Genomic DNA, 21,483 nt, shown 5'->3' on the forward strand with positions numbered 1-21,483 from the left:
TGGCTGTGTTTATGCTGAGTAGTGAGGGAGGGAAATGGTACTGGCCAGTTCCTTTGTTTCTGGAGGGGTCTGTCTGTCAATGCTGCCTCCCTGGGGACACAATCTGAGATGAGCAACTCACCTCTCCACTATGTGCTCTAGGCACTCTTTAGATCACTGTTTCCATGTTGCATGTCTGTGGGCTGTTTGCTCTGCCTTTTCTCGAAGAGCAACCCCAGTGTCCTCATAGCTCTCCCAGAGCCAAGCACACTGACCTTTAAAACTCCAGGCTTTAAGCCCTGCTTGTTAGAAGAACTCATGAAATTTGGGCCCTCTTGCTTTCCAAGCTGGTCGCTATGGGGGTTCATCTTCCCTTTGCACTCCCCTGTCTTGTCTGTTTCTCACCCTTCTCCACAACCACAGTCCTCTCTCCACCTCAACATCCATGATTCGTTTTTCCTACGAAGTGTGTCTGCATTTCCTACGTTCTTCGATGTGATTTCTTTTCTGCATTTAGTTGTGGAGTATGTTCTGCCAGTCTTCAGGCCGATTACTGGTGTATTTAGGATAATTTCATAGTTACCTATTTGTATTTGTGGGATGAGGCCAGCCTAGGGTCCTCCTACTTCACCTCCATCTTCCCCTCCACCTGGACTTTGCCGCATTCTTATGGTATTACGTAAATATTCTTCTAAGTTGGTAGTTAAAATTATAGGTTTGATCAGATTTAGGTTCATTATATATATATTTTTTGGCAAGACTGCTTTGTAAGTGGAGCTATATTATGCCTAATTGTCCAGTTATGTTTTTAAACCTTAAGTTATAACTTCTAATAAATTTTCATTATGTTTGGATGTTTATCAGTTGTTTTAGCTTAATGTTTTTTGAAAACATTGGAACTTTTCATTCATTAATTACCTGTTAAATATGACTGCTAATATAAGCTGTTTCATGCATAAAGTTATAAATGTGTATTCTGTACTTTTAAGTCATTTACAAAATGCCAAAGAAACTCTGCCATGCCATTGGAAATCTTACAGTATATGACATCTATCCATTTTTCTTTGTTTTTAGTCATAGATCCATCTAACTGTATTGTTGTTCAGCACTTTTTTTCCCAACTGTCTACAAGTTATCTTCCAAAGTTCTGTTTTTTGCTATATTAAGATATGAATGTCCTTGGCATTCATTTTATTTACTAAAGAAATTGATTTGTTTCCTATTAAACACACACCAGATGCTAGTGGTTACCACTTCTTATTCAAGGGTTGCATTTAGTGATGTGCCAGTAAATATTTAAGAAGAGGCTCTGGTGGGGGTTGGGAGTATTTGGTATATTGGCAGTATTTGGTAATTTCCAAGGTGTAAACACTCCTGCTATGGCTGATTTCAGACAACCTAGGTGATGCCCCTGAATGCAGAGGTGGGAATAGATGTGCATAATCAGCTCGACTTAGTAATTCTCGTATTTCCACCACCGCTGTAATAGATGAAGCACTTACTTTGTGTTATCTTAGTAAAAGTCTAAGCATTTTATTTGAATTAACGTACATCAACAGAATGACTCTGTGAAGTTACTGTTGCCATTTTATAGATAAGACCCAGATTAAGTAATTTACTAAAGTAATAGAACAGGATTTGAATCCAGATTTTGTTGCTTCATAGTCCTTGCTCCTTCAAAGATCAAAAATGTAAGAAGAATCAAGTTAGTCGCGAGTGGTAAGGAAGAAAATGGCAGAGGTTCTAAAGGGAAGTACCAGAGCGTAGCTATTCTCTACAGGGCAAGGAGAAAATTCTGGCCTTCAGGAAATTTTTTTTTCAAGATTTTATTTACTTATTTTTTTTTGAGAGAGAGAGTGAGTGCACAAGCAGGGGAGGAGCAGAGGGAGAAGGACAAGCAGTCTTTGCGCTGAGTAAAGATCCTGACAAAGGGCTCAATCTCATGACCCGGAGATCATGACCTGAGCTGAAATCAAGAGTCAGACGCTTAACTGACTGAACCCACCCAGACACCCCAGGAAATTTTTTAAAGTATACAGATCTTCGTTGATTTATGATGGGGTTACAGCCTGACACACCCATTTAAGTTGAAAATATTCTAAGTCAAAAATGCATTTAGTACACCTAAACTACTGAACATTTTCGCTTAGTCTAGCCTACCTTAAACATGCTCAGAACACTTACAGTAGCCTACAGTTGGGTGAAGTCCTCTAACACAAAGCCTGTTTTATAATGAAGTGTTGACTCTCTGATGTAATTTATTGACTACTGTAGTGAAAGTGAGAACAGAATGATTTATGGGTGCAGAATGATATAAGTGTGCTAGTTGTTTGTCCTTGTGATTTTGTGGTTGACTGAGAGCTGCCACTGTCCATTATCACAAGACAGTATCTTAGTGCATATCTGTAGCCCAGGAAAAGATCAAAATTGGAAGTATGGTTTCTAGAATGCATATCACTTCTACACCATCATGGAGTCAAAAAACTGTAAGGCAAACCATAGTTAAGTTGGGGGCCATCTAGTACTAGTGTAGATACAAATAGCTTCTCTAAGGAATTACTCTGGTTTGCAAAAGCAGATCACTTGTGCCAGAGTAAGTCTAGAGTGATACCCAGATCAGACTTTGCCTCTAGAGCTTTACATATGACTGTGGCCACTGTACTGGACAGCATAGATATTGGCCAACGATGCTCTAGAGTGAAGCCTGCCCATGGTCAGTCATGCTTACTCTACTTTTGTTATATTCCCCTCCTGCCAGATTAATACTTCTTCATGTTTTCCCTTTGACCCTGACTTTAGTGGCCCTCAACAGGGTAACTGCCTTATTTTCCACTTATATACTGTTGTATCCAGATCCAAATGCCAGAATTAGTAATTGTTCGTTTCCCTCCTTCCCTTTCTTTCTTTCTTTCTTTCTTTCTTTCTTTCTTTCTTTCTTTCTTTCTTTCTTTCTTTCTTTCAGTAAACTCTACGTCCAATGTGGGGCTCAAACTCACAACCCTGAACCACAGGCTCTTAAGTGACTGAGCTAGCCAGGTGCCCCAGTAATCCACTCATTTCTTTCTTTCTTTTTTTTTTTTTTTAAAGTTTTTATTTATTTGACAGAGAGAGAGACAGCCAGCGAGAGAGGGAACACAAGCAGGGGGAGTGGGAGAGGAAGAAGCAGGCTCCCATCGGAGAAGCCTGATGCGGGGCTCGATCCCAGAACTCTGGGATCACACCCTGAGCCAAAGGCAGACGCTTAACGAGTGAGCCACCCAGGCGCCCCAATCCACTCATTTCTTATCTTCTCACATTGTTAGGAAAAATTTGTAATGTTTTATAAGATTAACAAACGTAACCCAGAACATTTATACCTTAAAAAAATTGGCATTAAATATAATATTCTTATTTCTTTTTATTAAATAATTAAGGAGGCGAAAGTTCGGGCCATGCCAATCCATCTCAGGAGCCTGGTGGATGTTCAAATCAGAGACCTCCGGAGGACCTCACTGTCAGAGTGGAAAGGTTTGCTCTTATTTTTGCAAATAGTATTTTTAAAAGAGAGTGGTTTTCAGTTATTTCATTAATTTGAATAGAAAAATTACACAAATGAAGTTTCAGAATCTTGGGTTGAAATTTTTTATTACCTGGCCAACTTATTTATATCCATAAAAACTATATTCTACAAGTAAAGTTGGATATCTCTGAAGTCCTCAGTCACCTTTAGGTCTTATCAGCCTAAGAATCTGTGGTTCTTCACTGGTTTTTGGTACATGTGTGTTTCTGTCCATCACTTCTGCTTTTAACTCTCTATGCCATAGGATAGTAAGTTCCAGATGGGAAGAACTTCATCTACTTTCATGACTATACTGAGCCTTGGTTTTGCATAAGTGGGTGTCTGTTAAAATGTCATGTGTTATTAGTTGGTCTAATAATCAGATACCGATTTCTGACTTTTGTGGTTTGTAGTTTAGTATTTTTAATAATATAGAAATTATCAAATTAGAGTCCTTTATAGTATGATTCTTGTTATATGAACTGTAAATGGATAAAGCAGGACTATTTTTTAATCCTAACCTAAAACAACTTAGTTTTATATGGAAGTTAAGAAAATTCCTTAGACTTGAATTTCTTGTGCACACAGATGCTTTGCGGAGACAAGTTTCAAAAATGATTACTGACATTAGGTATTTGAGTTTGCTCATGAGTAAGAATCAGCTTCATTTCAGTAAAACCTAGATTCTGATGGTTCTTTGAAGGAGTCAGGGCAGGGCCAAGATCTTGAGCTAAAAAGGATACTTCTGCTCACAGTGGTGAGAAGTGGTACAAGGCTCAAAGAACATTAGCAGGGAACCAAAGTTCCCAGTGATTCATCCTCTTTATTTCATTCTGTTTTGCTAACACCAAGTCCACCACTAGGCATCTTTATTTATACCACCTTGGGGTGAAGTAACAATAAAAGATCAGAAAAGGATTTGGAGACTTAGGGGGAATGAGAAGACAACACAGCAGGTAGCCCTTCGTTGTAGGGTGGGCTTACGTGCTATTTAATTGCAATGTGAAAGGGGAGTTTCTGTTGTTTCATAATAGCTTCATTCTTAAGTAAGAGAGTATCTGCCCATGTCTGCCTGTGTGGTGCTACAATCAGAATATAATATACCATCTTTAATTAAAAGATAGTTACATATAGTAACTATGCTGCTATGTATGTGTTATATATAATATATTGAGTCAGATAAAGACAGTTTAAGACATAGAGGAAAATGTTTATATTAATATCTATGAAAGGGAAATTAGGGATTTTTGCTGAGTTTTGAGGTTGCCAACCTGTCTTCATTGAACATTATTACTTTTATAATTAGCATATCAGGACAAGAGTGGGTCTACAAGTTGTTTGAGATCCTTAAACTGAAAAGAACTTCTAAGCACTCTTGGAGATACATACATGTATTTTTTTTTTTAAACCATATACTGTTAGAACCGGTTACATGAAATGTATGTGGACTAGAGCCTTTTAAAAAAGGATAATACTGGTGTTGAAATTGGATGAAATGTTGGCATACTTACTACTGAAACAGTTTTCATTGGGAAGTAACCGTTCTGTTTAAACTTTTGAAAAATCCAGGTTGTGTAATTAAAACCATAAAAGCATTTCAAATTGTTCCTGAGATTAGTTTATCAGACTCAGCTAACCAGTAAAGCCTAGGTCCTAATATAGGTTAATTCCTACACTGTGGTCCTGTATTTTATTCATCTGAGTTGTACCCAATTAGATATTTTGTTTCTTTTATGGAAACGGATTCATTGACAATGACAACTAAAAAAATAGCCTATATAATATTCCTATACCGAATGACATCTTAGCTCATCATTTATACCCTTTAGGTGGCCGTCATCTCCACTGTCCCTTGTCATAGACTCTGTAGTGCTTTTATGCCTTTGACTTACCCATCCTCTACAGCTTATTCGACTCTGAACCCGATTTTCCCTGTCTCATAGAACTGAGCTGCGGTGCTTTTTCACAGCCCAGATAAATTTGACACATCAAATACCTATGGTGCAATCGGATATTTATAGAATTTTGTAATCCCAAGCTCTGTAAAGCAAATTATATGCATTTTTCTCTAACTTTGATCATATTTTAAAATTTCTGTTGTACAGGTTAAAAACTCAGCCTTAAAATTCGGCAGGTTGGATTATTAAATATAGAATTCTGTTCATCTTCTCAAGCTATAACATCTGTTTCCAGAGACTAAGTTTCTAGAAAACTGAGTACTTCCCACTAGATCTTAGGCTTTTTTCTCATCTGGCTTCAAGGAAATGGAGTTTAGTTAGGGAGGAAGGGTGACTAAATCAAATTGATGTCAGCTCAGAAACTTATCCCGTACATATTAAGAAAAAAATCTGTCTTAAATTGTTTTTTCAAGGAAGTAAGAAACAGATCGATGATTTGTAATTGTGAGATCTCAGTTTTTCTTCTTAATATTAATTAAAATACATAATTTTATTCTCAAAGCTAAAAGATGTGAAATGTGAATCTTTTTTTTTTTTTTTTAAATAATCTCCATGCTCAATGTGGGGCTCGAACTCAACAACCCTGAGATCAAGAGTTGCATAGTCTACTGACTAATCCAGCCAGGTGTCCCTGAAATTTGAATCTTTTAGCAACTCACATGAAAAGATACATCTTTTAGTTAAATTTTGCTTATGTTTTTATGTCACTATGTTTAAAAATTGGCAGAATTCTCTGGGAAAGGTAATAGATATACTAGCAATTAATTGTACTATCAATTCCAACCTTTTTTTGGGAAAGGTTTCAAGCCTCAAAAAGTTGAAAGAATAGTATACTGACCTTTTTTTTTTTCTTGCCAATTTATTTGAAAGTTACAGGCATCATTTCATTTTACCCTAAATACTTCAGTGTGTATCTCCTCAGAATAAAAACATCGGCTCTGAGCAGGGGCTACAGCCTAGGAAGGGGCCTGGGAGTGTCTGCCTACTGACTCATGCCCTACCTTACCCCTCAGGCCAGTGAACACAATTTAGCAGTAGATTCCTGGATGCAGGAGTGATGAAACAGTCAATAGATATGTCATTGAGTAAGATGCAATGGGCTTTTCAACGAGATTAGAACAAAATAGCATGTTTTTCTCAGAAGAGAATTCTGCAAGTGGTATGTATTTGAAGACATTTTCAGATATTTGTATAATCCCATTGTCACACTCAAATTATAAATGATACACTAAGATTTTCTGATAAGCATTCAAATTTGCCCAGTTATTTCAATAATGCCCTTTATAACTTTTTTTCCCTTGATACAGGATCCATTCAGGAATCATTGAATTTAATTTAGTCTCTTTTAATTCAAACATTTCCTTTGTTTTGTTTGTTTTTATTTTTCATGACTTGGACATTCTTTAAGTGTCTAGGCTTTGTTTCTAGAATGTCTTTTTTTTTTTTTTTAAGAGACTTTATTTGTCAGAGATAGAGAGCACATGGGAGCGGCAGGCAGAGGGAGAAACAGGCTCCCCACTGAGCAGGGAGCCCAATGCCCGATTGATCCCAGGACTCTGGGATCATGACCTGAGCTGAAGGCAGATGCTTAACCGACTGTTAAAAGCGACCCAGGCATCCCATTTTTCTAGAATGTCCTTTGATTTGGTCCCTGTTTTATCATTCTAGGTTCAGGTTCAAGTTTGAGAACATTACCTAGGTAATATTTGTCTTTCTCTTTACTCACATGAGGAGGCATCTGATACCAGATGTATGCATTATTGGTGATGATAAGTTTAATCATTAATGAAGTTGTCTGTTGATTTTCTTGATTATAAAGATACCCTTTTGCCTAATTAATGTCAACGGTGATTCTTTGAAACAGTGAATATGCTGTTCTTCAAAAGCTTTCACCCAGTGGTTTTGGCCTCTGTTGAGTTTTGCTTGGATCAGTTATATCATTGATAGTTGAAAATGGTGATTTTTTTTTCTAGTTTTGTACCTTCTAATTTTATACCTTATACATTTCTTAGATAGCATTCTTCTGTAGAGAACTGCTTTGATCCACCTCTTCCTACTTTCTTTCCCCCACTTTTTTTCCAGTAAACTTACGAGACACCAGCACCCGGATCAAGAAATAGAAAATTACCAGTGTACTCCATACAGTAGAGGCCTGATAACCCCTTCACGATAACTGCTTTCCTTCCCAACATAACCACTGTCCTGAATCTAATAGCATAGATGAGTTTTGCCTGCTCATAAATTTCATAATGGAATCACCGCATGTTCTCTCTCTGCTCTCCTTTGCTTCAGCTCTTCTATGCTGCTGCATGTGGCAGTAATTGGTACACTCTCGTTGCTGTATAGCATTCTTTTATTTGACTGATTCATTCTGTTGATGGATTTTTGAATTGTTTTCATTTTGGGGGCTGTTATGAATAGGGCTGCTGTATGAGCATTCTTGTACATGTCTTGGTAGATACACCTTTTGGGTGTTTTTCCAGGAGCAGGAAAGGGTCATAAATACTTGCCAAACAGTTTTCCAGAGTGGTTATACCAGTTTATAACTCCCCTCTGCAGTAAGACATGGATCCTTTTTTTCCTCTGTGTTACAGTTCCTTCTCTTATTTTTTTTGGTGCACACACTGCTGTAGTTTTGGCAAGTGACATCCTCTTCATTCTTGCTCTTCTGTTCTTTGATGTATGTCCCCATCATTCTTTGAGCACTCCCTTGATTTCTGGCTCAGTTTCTTCAGCTGAGCTTTAGCAAACGCTTAATATCCGGTATAAATGAAATCCCTCTGAGAAAGTACCATTAATTTTTAAAAATTGAGGTAATTACATATCACAAAATTCATAGTGGGTTTTTTAATGCATTCACTAGGTTGTGTGACCATTACTACTGTTTGCTTTCATAATTATTTTTAATTGATGAACTTCTTACAGTTGGGAATCAGTTTTGGCATTAGTTTTTATAAATGCTAGCCTTCAGTTTTTTGCTTTTACTTTTAACAATTTGTGCTATGTTGCTGTTTACTTCTATGTAGGGGGAAAGCATTTGTAACTCATTAATTTATGTCCTTATTTGAAGACGTATATGTATATTTTTAAATCAGTATCAGATATATCGGTGAGGGGAAGGAGAACTAATGGTTAAGTAGGAGGTGGAACTAGGCTTCTACAAGGCTCCCACTGACTGATTATGGATTTCTGTTGGGGCCGGAGGCCAGGCAGGTGAGTTGTTGCCTTGCCTTCAGGAGCTTCTTTGGTTTGTTAACTTCATTTCCCAGTTCTTTTAGCGAAAGGAATCTCCCATGTGTTTATTATATGAATAATGTGTCTCCGTTAATGTATTTTTAAAAAACTTTTTACATACAGACTCACTAAAAAACTTGAAGAAAGAAGAGAAGAGAAAAGGAAAGAGGAGGAACAGGTAAAGTTCATGTACATCATCATTTTACTCTTCCAGGTGGTGAGGGAATGTTTGACTCCTTGCTCAATTGGGCAGACCTTGGATGGCTTTCTGGTTCCAGTTGAGTGTTGAAGCACAGTGAAGGGGTTACCTGGCTTCCTTAGTGGGATCGTAGTGTATACTTTTTTGTGCTTTTTTTGTAAATTTCTTGGAATAAGTTTGATCATCTTTTTTCAGTGAGTCTTTTACACTAAGAATAAAGGAAATTGAATTAAAATTGTATTATTTTGATGCAGATGAAATTCTTAGTTCCTTTATATGCAAAAGAAATTGTAGACATTTTGCCGAGTTTTCCCTCTGATGTTGCCACATTCTGGTGCATCATTCATTTTTCTTATGTGCAAGTAAATGCATCATCTCTTTGAGGTTTCAATATCAGAAAGTTATCAGTTCTTTATGCCAAATAAATGACTGCCTTGTGTCCTTAGAGGGTAACATGTACTTTACAAACCGAAGACCTGTAATTCGTTTTTCACATTATATCACAATTGCATCATAACCTTAATAGAAATGCTAAGATTTATAAGTTGATAGACATTTGACCTTTAACACATGCTGTTAATAAATTCTTCTAGATCCATACATTTTATGAAGTTATTTTATTCCTTTAGCTGTGCCTTACAGCCAGCTCATATAAAATAATACCTAAGGCAGATTATTAAGTTGTCTTTTGGGCTCATAAGACTTACTTTCTCTTTAATTTAGAGAGAAATTAAGAAGGAAATTGAGAGGAGAAAAACTGGAAAAGAAATGCTGGATTATAAAAGAAAACAAGAAGAAGAGTTAACAAAAAGAATGTTAGAGGAAAGAAACAGAGAAAAGGCAGAAGATAGGGCAGCTCGAGAGCGTATAAAACAGCAGATTGCATTGGTGAGTAGTAAGTTTATTTTTAATGCTTGACTCTCGTGCAGTTGTTTCTCCATGCACAGTGGTTTTGGTTTACTACCAGGCCATGTACACAAAAATAGTAGATTCTAGTGACTCAAAGAGCACCAATTTTCAGCTTCCTTTTAGTAGAAATTGTATATTGGATTAAAATATAGTTAAGGGGCGCCTGTGTGGCTCGGTCGGTTAAGCAGCCAACTCTTGATTTCGGCTCAGGTTGTGATCTCACGGTTGTGAGATTGAGCCCTGTGTCAGGCTTGGAGCTGGGCGTGGAGCCTGCTTATGGTTCCCTCTCTCCCTTTGCCCCTCCCCCCTTCCAAAAAACATAAAATACAGTTAAGATTAAAATTGGGGGCACACCTGGGTGGCTCAGTCACTTAAGTAGCTGACTCTTGATTTCAGCTCGGGTCATGATCTTAGGGTTATGAGATTGAGCTCCACGCTGGGCTCCATGCTGGGCTTGGAGCCTGCTTAAGACGCTCGCTCTCCCTTTCCCTCTGCCCTCACCCCCTCTAAAAAAAAAATAAAAATTGGGATTGGATAAAGAAGTTATGGTGTATATATACAATGGAATATTATTCAGCCATAAAATGAATGAAATCTTGCCATTTGCAACAACTTGGATGGAGGTAGAGAATATTATGCTAAGTGAAATAAGTCAGTCAGAGAAAGACTGATTCATATGATTCATATGATTTCACTCATATGTGGAATTTAAGAAACAAAACAAATGAGGAAAGGAAAAAGAGAGAGAAACCAAGAAACAGACTCTTTACTATAGAGGACAAACTGATGGTTACCAGAGGGGAGGTGGGTGGGGGGGATGGGCACAATAGGTGAAAGGGATTAAGAAGTGCACTTGTCAGATGAGCACCAGGTGATGTACGGGAGTCACTGTATTGTACACCTGAAACTAATATAACAATGTATGTTAATTATGCTGAAATTAAAACAAAAATTTGATAGAAGATTAAAATTGAGATGATTTTTTTCAAAGTAATTTTTCTCTGTGTTATGTTATGAATTTTATCAGTAGTCAAAAGGTAGTTTTCAAAAATTTCCTAGGGATGTGAGGGTGATCTGGCTGCCACATCTGTCATGCCATTGATGGCCAGGGTTGATTCAGATGATCTGGCTGGCTAGGTGGGTGTCCCCTTCCTCCCTCACTGCTCCATGTGTATCCTTTCTGAAGCTGCGCTCCCCTGCTAGAACCTCCAAACAAGCTCTCAAGATCCATTTGTAGGAGAATGTAGAGTAGTTAGGCTTCCAAGACACACACATCCGAATGAGGTGCTGCATGTGGCAGTCTGCCTTTCTTTAAAAAAAAAAATCCCTAGAAAAAAAGCTTAGAACTGGTTATGTAGCATTCTCCTGTAGTCACAAGTGTTCTTTTTTGGGACATTCAGAAGATTTAGACACATTAGTTAGGAGGTTAAGATGGTTTTGCAACAACTGCTTTTAGAATTAAGCAGTTGTAATACATAAAGCCATCTCTACCTTAATATTGTTGTTCATTTTTTTTTTTTTAAGATTTTATTTATTTATTTGACAGAGAGGCAGCGAGAGAGGAAACACAAGCAGGGGGAGTGGGAGAGGAAGAAGCAGGCTTCCCGCTGAGCAGGGAGCCCGATGGGCGGCTCATCCCAGAACACTGGGATCATGACCTGAGCTGAAGGCAGATGCTTGACGACTAAGCCACCCAGGCGCCCCTGTTCATTTGTTTATGCAACAAATATTTGTTGATCATCTACTGTATGCCAGACCTTTTTCCAGGCTCTGGAGATACAGTAGTCACCAGAATCAAGTGCTTGTTTTTTTAATGAAAAGCTGGCTGGTCTCTGATAGTTTATAAAACTGAAAAATACCAGATCCAGAGTGATAAAGTTTACAGGTGGCTTTAAGGAATCTCATATACATTTGTGTTTGTTCCTTGTGTTTAGAAATACTAGATCATTCTAGCAGTAAAAGATAATTAGTGTCTAATACCTGTTTTAAAGGACCGTGCAGAGAGAGCTGCTCGTTTTGCAAAGACAAAAGAAGAAGTAGAAGCTGCTAAAGCTGCTGCTTTGCTGGCCAAACAGGCAGAAATGGAAGTCAAAAGGGACTCTGCTGCAAGAGAAAGAAGGTACTTTATTTCTTTCTAAATTATCTGTGTGTATAAAGCCGCTGAGGAGAACAGTGGTTGTGAGCTGCTTTTTAACACTGTTGTGTGCTGGGGCTGTAATAAGTAGTTCCAGGAGGACATAATGACCAGTGTGGCAGTTGCCAGTGGTATTTGTCATTGAATGTGAGTGTACACGGTAACAGTGCTAAATAAATCACTTTTAAAAGAAGGCTCAAGAAGTCTATTTTCAAAAGACAGAAAACACATACATTGAAATGATTATAGTGGTTATCTTACATGTATTAGGGTTCTTTAGTTGTGAGAATCTCAGGTCAGATAGGATTAAGCAAAAGAGGGAATCCATTGGCTCTGCAGTTGGGATTTCCATTGATGGATTTGATGAGGTATATAACTAAATCCAGGGATTTAAAAGATAACATTTTCTCTCTCTCTCTTTTTAATCTCTTGGGTATTTTTTTTCTGTTTTAGCTTCATTCTCAGAAAAACTTTTATAATAATGTTGTCAGGTGAACCCAGGGCCTCTTGACACATTCAGGATCTTGAGCTCCTGATCCCAGAAAGGAAAAACTCCTTCTCAAATCCTATATCATTAAGTGGGGAGAATTCTCATTGGCTTTATTTGGCTAATATGGCCACCTTCAGATCAATCCCTATGTCTGCTTAAATTGGCTCCCTGGTTGGGGGAGTTGACATACCCACTTCTGTGGTGAGGAGGTGGGGAAATGTTACTGATAATTATACCAGAATGAATGACAGGTGGCAGGGATAAGGCAGTTCCTGAAACAAAAATATGTTGTAAGAGAAAAATAACAGGTTTCTAGTATGTCCTAGTTGGATTATGGTTAATATTTTATGTACTTTTCTGTCTTGTCTTTTTTCTTTTTTTAAGATTTTATTTATTTGAGAGAGAAAGCGCAAGCATGCATGCATGAATGGGGGCGGGTAGGGTCAGAGAGAGAGGAAGAAGCCGACTTCCCGCTAAGCAGGGAGCCCAATGCAGGGCTCGATCCCAGGACCCTGAGATCATGACCTGAGCCAAAGACAGATGCTTAACTGACAGTTAAGTCAGTCAGTCACCCAGATGCCCCTGTACTTTTCTGTATTTTCTATATTGGAAAATTAACAAGCATTACTTTTGTAATCAGAAAAACTTTTTTTTTTTCTAAGATTTTATTTTTAAGTAATCTCCATACCCAATTTGGGGCTCAAACTCACAACCCCAAAATCAAGAGTCACATGCTCCACCAACTGAGCCAGCCAGGCACCCCAGAAAAACTACCACTTATTTTGTTTGTTTTTTCAGTTTTTACCACGTTTATCTTATAATCATGATTTCTAAGTCCTTATTAAGTTGATACAGTTTGAGGAAATAAATCCCTCCTTCCCTTTTTGTTGCATAGGTACTAGTGGAGGAAGGGGGACACAGAATATGAGAATAAGCAAAGGATGTAGGGAGCAGAAAGATGAAGTCAAAGAGAGACAGTGAGTGTTTATATGAACCCTTCTGTAAGCAGTACCAACCAACAAAGTACAGAGTTCACAACATGAGTAAAAACTACTTTTTAAAAACTATTTTCCAAGAGTGATAAAATACTTAAGAATATATTTAATGAAAGTATAAGACTCGTATACTGAGAACTAGAAAACATTTTGAAAGAATTAAAGTAGACATAAATACATGGAAGGACATTGTGTTCATAGATCAGAGGACTTAATATTGTTAAGGTAGCAGTACAAAAGGGGCTTGAGAGAAGAAAAGAAAAAGGAAAAAAAAGATGGCAGTACTCCCCAAACTGATCTGTAGATTCAACACAGTCCCTGTTAAAATCCCAGGTGATTTTATTTGCCAAAATTTTTGCATAAAAATTCATACGGAAATGCAAGGGACTCAGAATAGTCAAAATTATCTGGAAAAAGAACAAAGTTGGGAGACTCCGATTTTTTAAATTTTAAAACAAAGCTACAGTGACCCAGACAATGTGGTATTGGCATAAGGATGAATGTATGGATCACCACAGTAGAATTGAGTCTCCAGAAATAAACCCATGCATTTCCCCAATGTTTATAGCAGCAGTGCCCACCCACAATAGCCAAACTGTGGAAGGAGCCCAGATGTCCATCCACAGGTGAATGGATTAAGAAGATGTGGTATAGGGGCACCTGGGTGGCTCAGTCGTTAAGCATCTGCCTTCGGCTCAGGGCGTGATCCTGGAGTCCTGGGATCGAGTCCCGCATCGGGCTCCTCTGCTGGGAGCCTGCTTCTTCCTCTCCCACTCCCCCTGTTTGTGTTCCCTCTCTCGCTGGCTGTCTCTCTCTCTCTCTCTGTCAAATAAATAAATAAAAAAAGAAGAAGATGTGGTGTATATATGCAATGGAATATTACTCAGCCATCAAAAAGAATGAAATCTTACCAACATGGAACTAGAGGTTATCATGCTAAGTGAAATCAGTTAGTCAGAGAAAGACAAATACCATATGATTTCACTCATGTGGAATTTAAGAAACAAAGCAGATAAACATAGGGGAAGGGAAGGAAACCATAAGAGACTTTTAACTATAGGGAACAAACTATATATGGAGGGGAGGTGGGTCAGGGGATGGGGTAATTGGGTGATGGGCATTAAGGAGGTCACTTGATGTAGTGAGCACTGGGTGTTTTATGCAACTGATGAATCACTAAATTCTACACCTGAAAATAATAATATACTGTATGTTAACTAAATCAAATTTAAATTAAAAATTAAAATAATAAATAAAATCTTTGGGAAAAAAGAAAGAAACCCATGCATTTATGATCGATTGATTTTTGAAAATGGTACCAGGGTCATCCAATGGGGAAAGAATAGGCTCTTTAACAAATGGTGCTTGGACACATCCAAAAGAATGAATTTGAACCCTTTCCTCAAGTATAAACTCTTAGGAAAAAACCGAGAAAATCTTGTGATCTTGGAAAAGGCAAAATGATTCTTAAACATGACACCAAAAGCATAAGCAACAAAAGAAAGCAATAGGTAAGTTGGACTTCATAAAATTAAAATCTTTGTGTTTCAAGGGACATCATCAAGAAAGTGAGAAGATAGCCCCCAGAATTGGAGAAAATATTTGCAAACCATATATCTGATGAGAGACTTGTATCCAGAATACAAAAAGGAGTCTTTAATAACTTACCAATAAAAAGCAAACAACCCAGTTTTAAATTTGGGAAAAGGATTTAAATAGACATTTCTCCAGAGAAGATCTACAAATGGTCAATAAGCCATATAAAAAGATACTCAACATTTTTAGTCATTAGGAAAATTAAATCAAAACCACAATAAGATACTAGTAGTTCAATGCCCTCCAGGATACCTAAACTTAAAAAAGCAATAACAAATCTTGGCGAGGGTGTGGACACCCTCCTACACCGCTGATGGGATTATAAATATTATTCAGCAGTTAAAAGGAATGAAGTGCTGACACATGCTACAACATGGATATGAACCTTGAAAACATAATGTTATATGAAAGCAAGTTACCAAAAAGTCACACATTCTATGTTCCATTATATGAAATGCCTGAAATAGGCAAATTCTTAGAGGCAGAAAGTAGATTAGTGCTTGCCAAAGGGCTAGGTGAGGGAGGAGTAGGGAGCAATTGCTGATGGGTTCAGGGTTTCTTTTTGGGATGATGAGAATGTTTTGGAATTAAATAGTGGCGATGGTTGCACAACTATTACTATAATAAAAACCACTAAATTGTATGCTTTATTTTTGTAAAGACTTTATTTATTTGAGAGAGAGAGATAGCGAGAGAGAGCATGAGTGAGGAGGAGAGGGAGAAGCAGGCCCCCTGCCGAGCAGGGAGCCTGACGTGGGGCTTGAACCAGGACCCCAGGATCATGACCTGAGCCAAAGGAAGATGCCTAACCAACTGAACCACCCAGGCGCCCCTAATTGTATGCTTTAAAAGGGTGAATTAAAATGCAGTCGGTGGAGTGTGCAACTCTCGGTCTCTGTTGGGGTTGTGAGTTCGAGCCCCACCTTGGATGTAGAGATTACTTTAAAATCTTTTAAAAAATAAATAAAAAGGTGAATTTTGTTACGTAAATTATATCTCTATAAAGCTGTTACTAAAAAATGATAAGTGAAGAGGTCTGACATTGTGGGAAAAATCTATTTTGCACATTTTTCACTTCCATTTTCTCTTTTAATGATACTGTTTGAGAATATGTAGAGGTAAAGATGCCGATTTTAATTTTCTTTTTTCGTAGCACTGTTGCAAGAATTCAGTTTCGTCTTCCCGATGGTTCTTCCTTTACAAATCAGTTCCCTTCTGACGCTCCTCTAGAAGAAGCAAGACAGTTCGCTGCGCAGGTAAATCTATGTCTTGTTTTGAGTTGTGGTGAAGTAGATGAATAGGTCATTAAAATGGAGGAGGAGAACATTTCCAGACCGGACTTGTAGAGCGTGAGTCATGACTTATGCCCAGGAGGGAAGCACCAGTCGGCTCTGGGTTGCTATGGAGCTTCCATCATGTATTAGTGCCACGTCGGGGAAGCACATCTGTTTGTTGTAAACAAAAATAGAGATTTGCTGATATCGTACAATAGGCTTTGGAAACTTTTCTCACTGCTTTTGCAAATGATTCTCCAAAGGTCTAATCTGAGGGAATTGTCGCCTATAAAAGGATGCAGTTTTTTTTCCTCTTTCTTCACATTTTTTGCAGGTCACTTTGGGCTGGCCATTTTCCTGCCATCTGCCAGGTGGCCAAGCCTAAAGATCAGTAATCTTTATTTGGTAACAAGTATCTTCTTCAGGAATTTACTTCCAGAATGTGGCCTTACTCAAAATCTGAGTTGGTATGAAATTTTATATCTTAGAAAATAAGATGAGTAGTTTCCCATTACAGTTGACCCTTGAACAGTGTGGGTATTAAGGGTTGCCATCCCCTTGCACGTCAAAAATCCATGTATAATTTTCGATTCTGCAAAAACTGAACTACTACTAACCTAGTGTTGACCAGAAGCCTTACCAGTTACAGTTGATTCACATATTTTGTGTATTATATGTATTATATGTTGTATTCTTACAATAAAGTTAGCTAGAGAAAAGAGAATGTTAAGAAAATCATAAGGAAGAGAGCATACATTTATAGGGCTGTACTGTAACAAATCCATGTCTAGGTGGGCCCACACAGTTCACACCCATGTTGTTCAAGGGTCACCTATAGTTTTTATACTCTGAATGAGTCCTTTTTCAAAAAGGATTCTACACATTAGATGTCCTTTAGGATCTGGGTTCATTATGCCCCACTCTTTGTTTCATGTAGCTTTTCAAGGTTAAAATTAGGGTTCAGATCTTTCCCCTGGACCTCATCTCCCCATGTAGTCTGCTGTCTCACTTACGGATCCCAAGAGGGTCCCTAAAAAGCTGTCTCCCTTCCTCCACTGGTGAGCTGGACTTGGCAATGTAAAAACATTTTTAAGAACTCTTTTTCCCTAAGCTTACAGTGGAACCACCCCCCATCAGCTCTTTTATTCTTCTTTTGCCTTGGAGCCCCACTTAGGGCCTCCCAAAAGGGAATACTTAACTCCTGCCCTGAGTCATACCACTTCTACCACAGGTAAGTGAAGGAGGAAGCCACTTGAGGAAAAAGATATTCGCATCAGTCCTATTAGAACTTTATTTCAGCATAGTAGCCTAATTTTGTATTTTCATACATCCTCATGTTAGAGTAAGAACAGTGAGAGGTATGTATATGACCTCCAGTTAAAAAAAAAATACAAAAAACAAGTGTTAGTCTGTTTTTTGGAATCTTCTAGGGAGAGAGAAACACTTGTCTAATATTTTACAAGTATAGGTGACTTAAAATTATGAAGGTGATTGTGATGCTGCCCAGTGTAGGTTCCTGGATCTGAGATTGTGTGTGTAGCATGGATTGACTATGGGCAATTTACTTTTTTGAGACAAGGAAGACATGAAACTCCTGATATTTTATGTATGAGGAAAGTTCTGGACTATAATCCAGATGTGTATCGGAGAGATAGTAATAGAAGTTTGCCAAAGTATAGTAAAAACTAATGGCAAACTGCAGGAATATTCGAAAGAGATACACAACTGTTCATTTTTATTCAGTTTATTTAGATGGTTTTAGGAACTATAATCTTGCTATTTTGTGGTCATTTTGGGTTGTGAAAACTTTTAGGTACTATTTGGATTTGGTAGCTTTGAGCTACTTTTTGAAGCACAAAGTTTTTATAAAGGTTTTGTGAGTTCACATTTGAATGAACTTTCTATTTTTTATTTTATTATTATTTGTTAAGATTTTATTTATTTACTTATTTGTCAGAGAGAGAGAGCGTACAAGCAGGGGGAGTGGCAGGCAGAGGGAGAAGCAGGCTCCCCGCTGAGCAGGGAGCCCTGTGCGGGACTGGATCCCAGGACCCTGAGATCATGATCTGAGCTGAAGGCAGCCACTTAACTGACTGAGCCACCCAAGCGTCCCAACTTTTTTTTTTTTCCCCTCAAGATTTTATTTATTTTGAGAGAGAGAGCATGTGTGGGTTTGGGCACAGGCAGAGGGAGAGGGAGAGAGGATCTGGACCAGAGTCTGCTCTGAGTAGGGCCTGACACAGGGCTGGATCTCAAACCTGAGATCATGACCCAAAACCAAGAGTCAAATGCTTAACTGACTGAGCCCCTGAATGAACTTGAAAATTAAGGCAGTTTGAATTAAAGCAGTTGTTTTAGATGCATTTGGGTGTGTAATGTCTTAGTTTAAACACCTTTGTAAGGTTTTAAAACTTGTTATGTTACAGACTGTTGGCAACACTTACGGTAATTTTTCACTAGCAACCATGTTTCCGCGGAGGGAATTTACCAAAGAAGATTATAAAAAGAAATTGTTGGATTTGGAACTTGCCCCAAGTGCTTCAGTGGTACTGTTGCCAGTATGTATATACGTATTTTTTTTTCTATCTTTACAATCCTGTTTGTTCTACTCTTGATCATTTCTTAAAATCAGTGGAAGGGAAGGTGAAACATGTACTGTGGATAATTAAATTCAGATTGTCCAAAAATATTAGATTAACTTATTGTTCCATTATCCTGTGCATTTTATATTTGTATTGCTAATTAGGCACTAAATAGATATTTTAATTTTCACCTTTTTTTCTCACCTATTTTCATGTACAAAAATGACCAGTAAGAGAAGAAAATAAGAAATGCACAGTATTGGTCTAATTTTAGTGTCCTTTATTTATGTACAACGCTACTGTTTACCAAGTTTTTAAAAAAAGATTTTAACATAAAAGTAATATTGATTTTTAAACATACTCATCACATTTGATCCTACAATATTTTAATCTCTAATGAAGAGGCTCAGAAAGTTTAAAATGACTTTGCCAAGGCCTCCCCTAAGTGCCAGAGATGGAGAGCCTGGGTCTTCTGTATTTTGATTAGGAATGTTTTCCTGGTTCTGAACTAGAGCCCCACACCTAAAACAATTAGCCTTCCAGTAATCAGGATTAATTTGTATTCACTGAGGTTTTGAAACCGTTACCTGTTTTTTAATAAGCAGGGAAGACTTTTCTTACCAAAGTTGTTAATTTCATTAGAAAAGGTTTCTCTTAAAAATAATTGGTTCATTTCACCAAGAACTACTGTTTCAGTGTGTTATGATTACTCCTTTAAAAAATAGAGCTCCTAGAGGTCCCAGAGGTTTATATAAAATATACACCTGAAAAACAGCAGAAGATGGTAATTTTACCTTCTTGCAGTAAACTAAAGTCAATAGGACTTTGTTTTCTAGATAAAAGATTCATTCAGAACCTTGAGTGTGATGTGATTGGGCTCCTGTAGCCTTTATTGAGGTTCATTTCTTAATTTTTAGGCAGGAAGACCAACTACATCCATGGTACATTCTTCCAGTGGAGACTTTTGGACATTGTTGGGGACAGTCCTTTACCCATTCCTTGCCATCTGGAGATTGATTAGCAACTTCCTATTTAGTAACCCTCCTGCACAGACCTCCGTGAGAGCAGCAGCATCGGAGTCCTCAAACCTTGCAGCATCTAGCAACTCAGAAAAAAGGTATCTGTTTGTGTTTTCCCCATATGCAGAATGTGTTAGTAATGCCCAATGCCTTACTCAAAATGAACATTTTGTTATGGGTACTTTAAGGGAAAAAACTTAAATGTTCTGAAATTTTACTCTGTCATCTCTCCTGGGAAGCTCACTACCTGAGTTTTCTCAACCACCTTTCTAGAACCTACTCCACAAAAATCAATATCACTTCTGCTGGTTTTATTATTTATTGACTTCTCCTTATCAGATTTTTTTGCTTGGTCTAAATAGTAGTATCTTTCTTGCTAACCATGTTTTGTCCATCAAGATATTTCATTTAATTAATTTCTCACAGTTATCTTGCGTACATTTTTTTTGGAGGTGTCACTGGGCTTTAGATAATTTTAATCCCTGGTAGCTCTTTGATCTGCTTCCTGTCTTCTTCCTGTCTTCATTTAGAGAAAGACCAAACTGAGAAAACTGGATATTCATTTGAAAATGGTGCCTTCTTCAGAGTGTTATTTTACACTAGTCCCTTAAACAAAAGGTCTTCTCTTATTGCAGATGGCCAAGGTTAGAATGGTAATTCTAAACAACACCAATGATTTTAGCTCATACTTCTGTTAAGAGTCTGCATATTTAAAACATGTTAATGGGAAGTATTTTCCTGGAAGGTGGGATTGTGGCTTTTTCTAATTAAATAATAGCACGATTTATTATAATATATATCTCTTGTTTTTAAGCACTGTTGAGCCATTAATACCTATTATAGCACATACACCAATCCTTTGTGATAAGTAATTAAAATCCTTGCCTCTGTCTGCCATCAGTAAGGAAAGTCCTTAGTCTTATATCCTATTGACTCTCTAGATGAAGATTTAGTGGATATTGTGACTGAGCTGATTTAGCCTTTATCTTGGTTTCTTTTGTAACTATTAGGAAGACCAGTCATATCCTTAGTACATTACTTATTACTTATGCTTAGTACATTACTTAGTACATCTACTTAGTACATACAGAGAAATTCTCTATACTGGGAACAGCATTCAAACTAGGTCTTGTTAGTGCTGAATTTTAGAACTCGTACTGAGCAATGGGTAGAAGCATTTAATTCTGAATTACTGTTACATAGCATAGCTTGCTGTGTGGGTTTTTTTTTTTTTTAGTATTATTATTTTTTTAATTAATAAACTACCCCCAACGTGGGGCTCAAGCTCACGACCCTGAGACCAAGAGTCACAAGCTCTTCTGACTGAGCCAACCAGGCGCCCTGCTGTGTGGGCTTTTAAAACTTCTTTCAAGTAAGGGAAGAGATACTGGGTTGCGGCAAAGGATGAATGAATGTATATCTTGAGAGCAAAGCTTTGTGTTCCACTGTTGGGCCCCCCCCCCCCCCGACCATTGGAGAATGTATTAGCTTAAATTTCACCCGTTTTCCTTTCCATTTGCAGATGCTGAAAGACTGTTTGTTCTTTTTTTTTTTCCAGTGTCATTTATGAAATACA

General features: G+C 37.7%; 1 protein-coding gene across 1 annotated transcript in view; it reads left to right on the forward strand.

Annotated features, from left to right (window-relative positions):
- UBXN4 (UBX domain protein 4) overlaps window positions 1-21,483 on the forward strand; it is a 48,839-nt gene that overhangs the window by 19,202 nt on the left and 8,154 nt on the right. The window contains exons 6-12 of the mRNA XM_026510074.4: window positions 3,393-3,486; window positions 8,833-8,887; window positions 9,632-9,796; window positions 11,809-11,936; window positions 16,186-16,288; window positions 18,733-18,864; window positions 19,806-20,005. Of these exons, the coding sequence (XP_026365859.3) occupies window positions 3,393-3,486; window positions 8,833-8,887; window positions 9,632-9,796; window positions 11,809-11,936; window positions 16,186-16,288; window positions 18,733-18,864; window positions 19,806-20,005 (877 nt within the window). The remainder of the gene's footprint in view (window positions 1-3,392; window positions 3,487-8,832; window positions 8,888-9,631; window positions 9,797-11,808; window positions 11,937-16,185; window positions 16,289-18,732; window positions 18,865-19,805; window positions 20,006-21,483) is intronic.

Source organism: Ursus arctos, unplaced genomic scaffold (genome assembly GCF_023065955.2).
Source record: "Ursus arctos isolate Adak ecotype North America unplaced genomic scaffold, UrsArc2.0 scaffold_1, whole genome shotgun sequence".
NCBI classification, from domain to species: Eukaryota; Metazoa; Chordata; class Mammalia; order Carnivora; family Ursidae; genus Ursus; species Ursus arctos.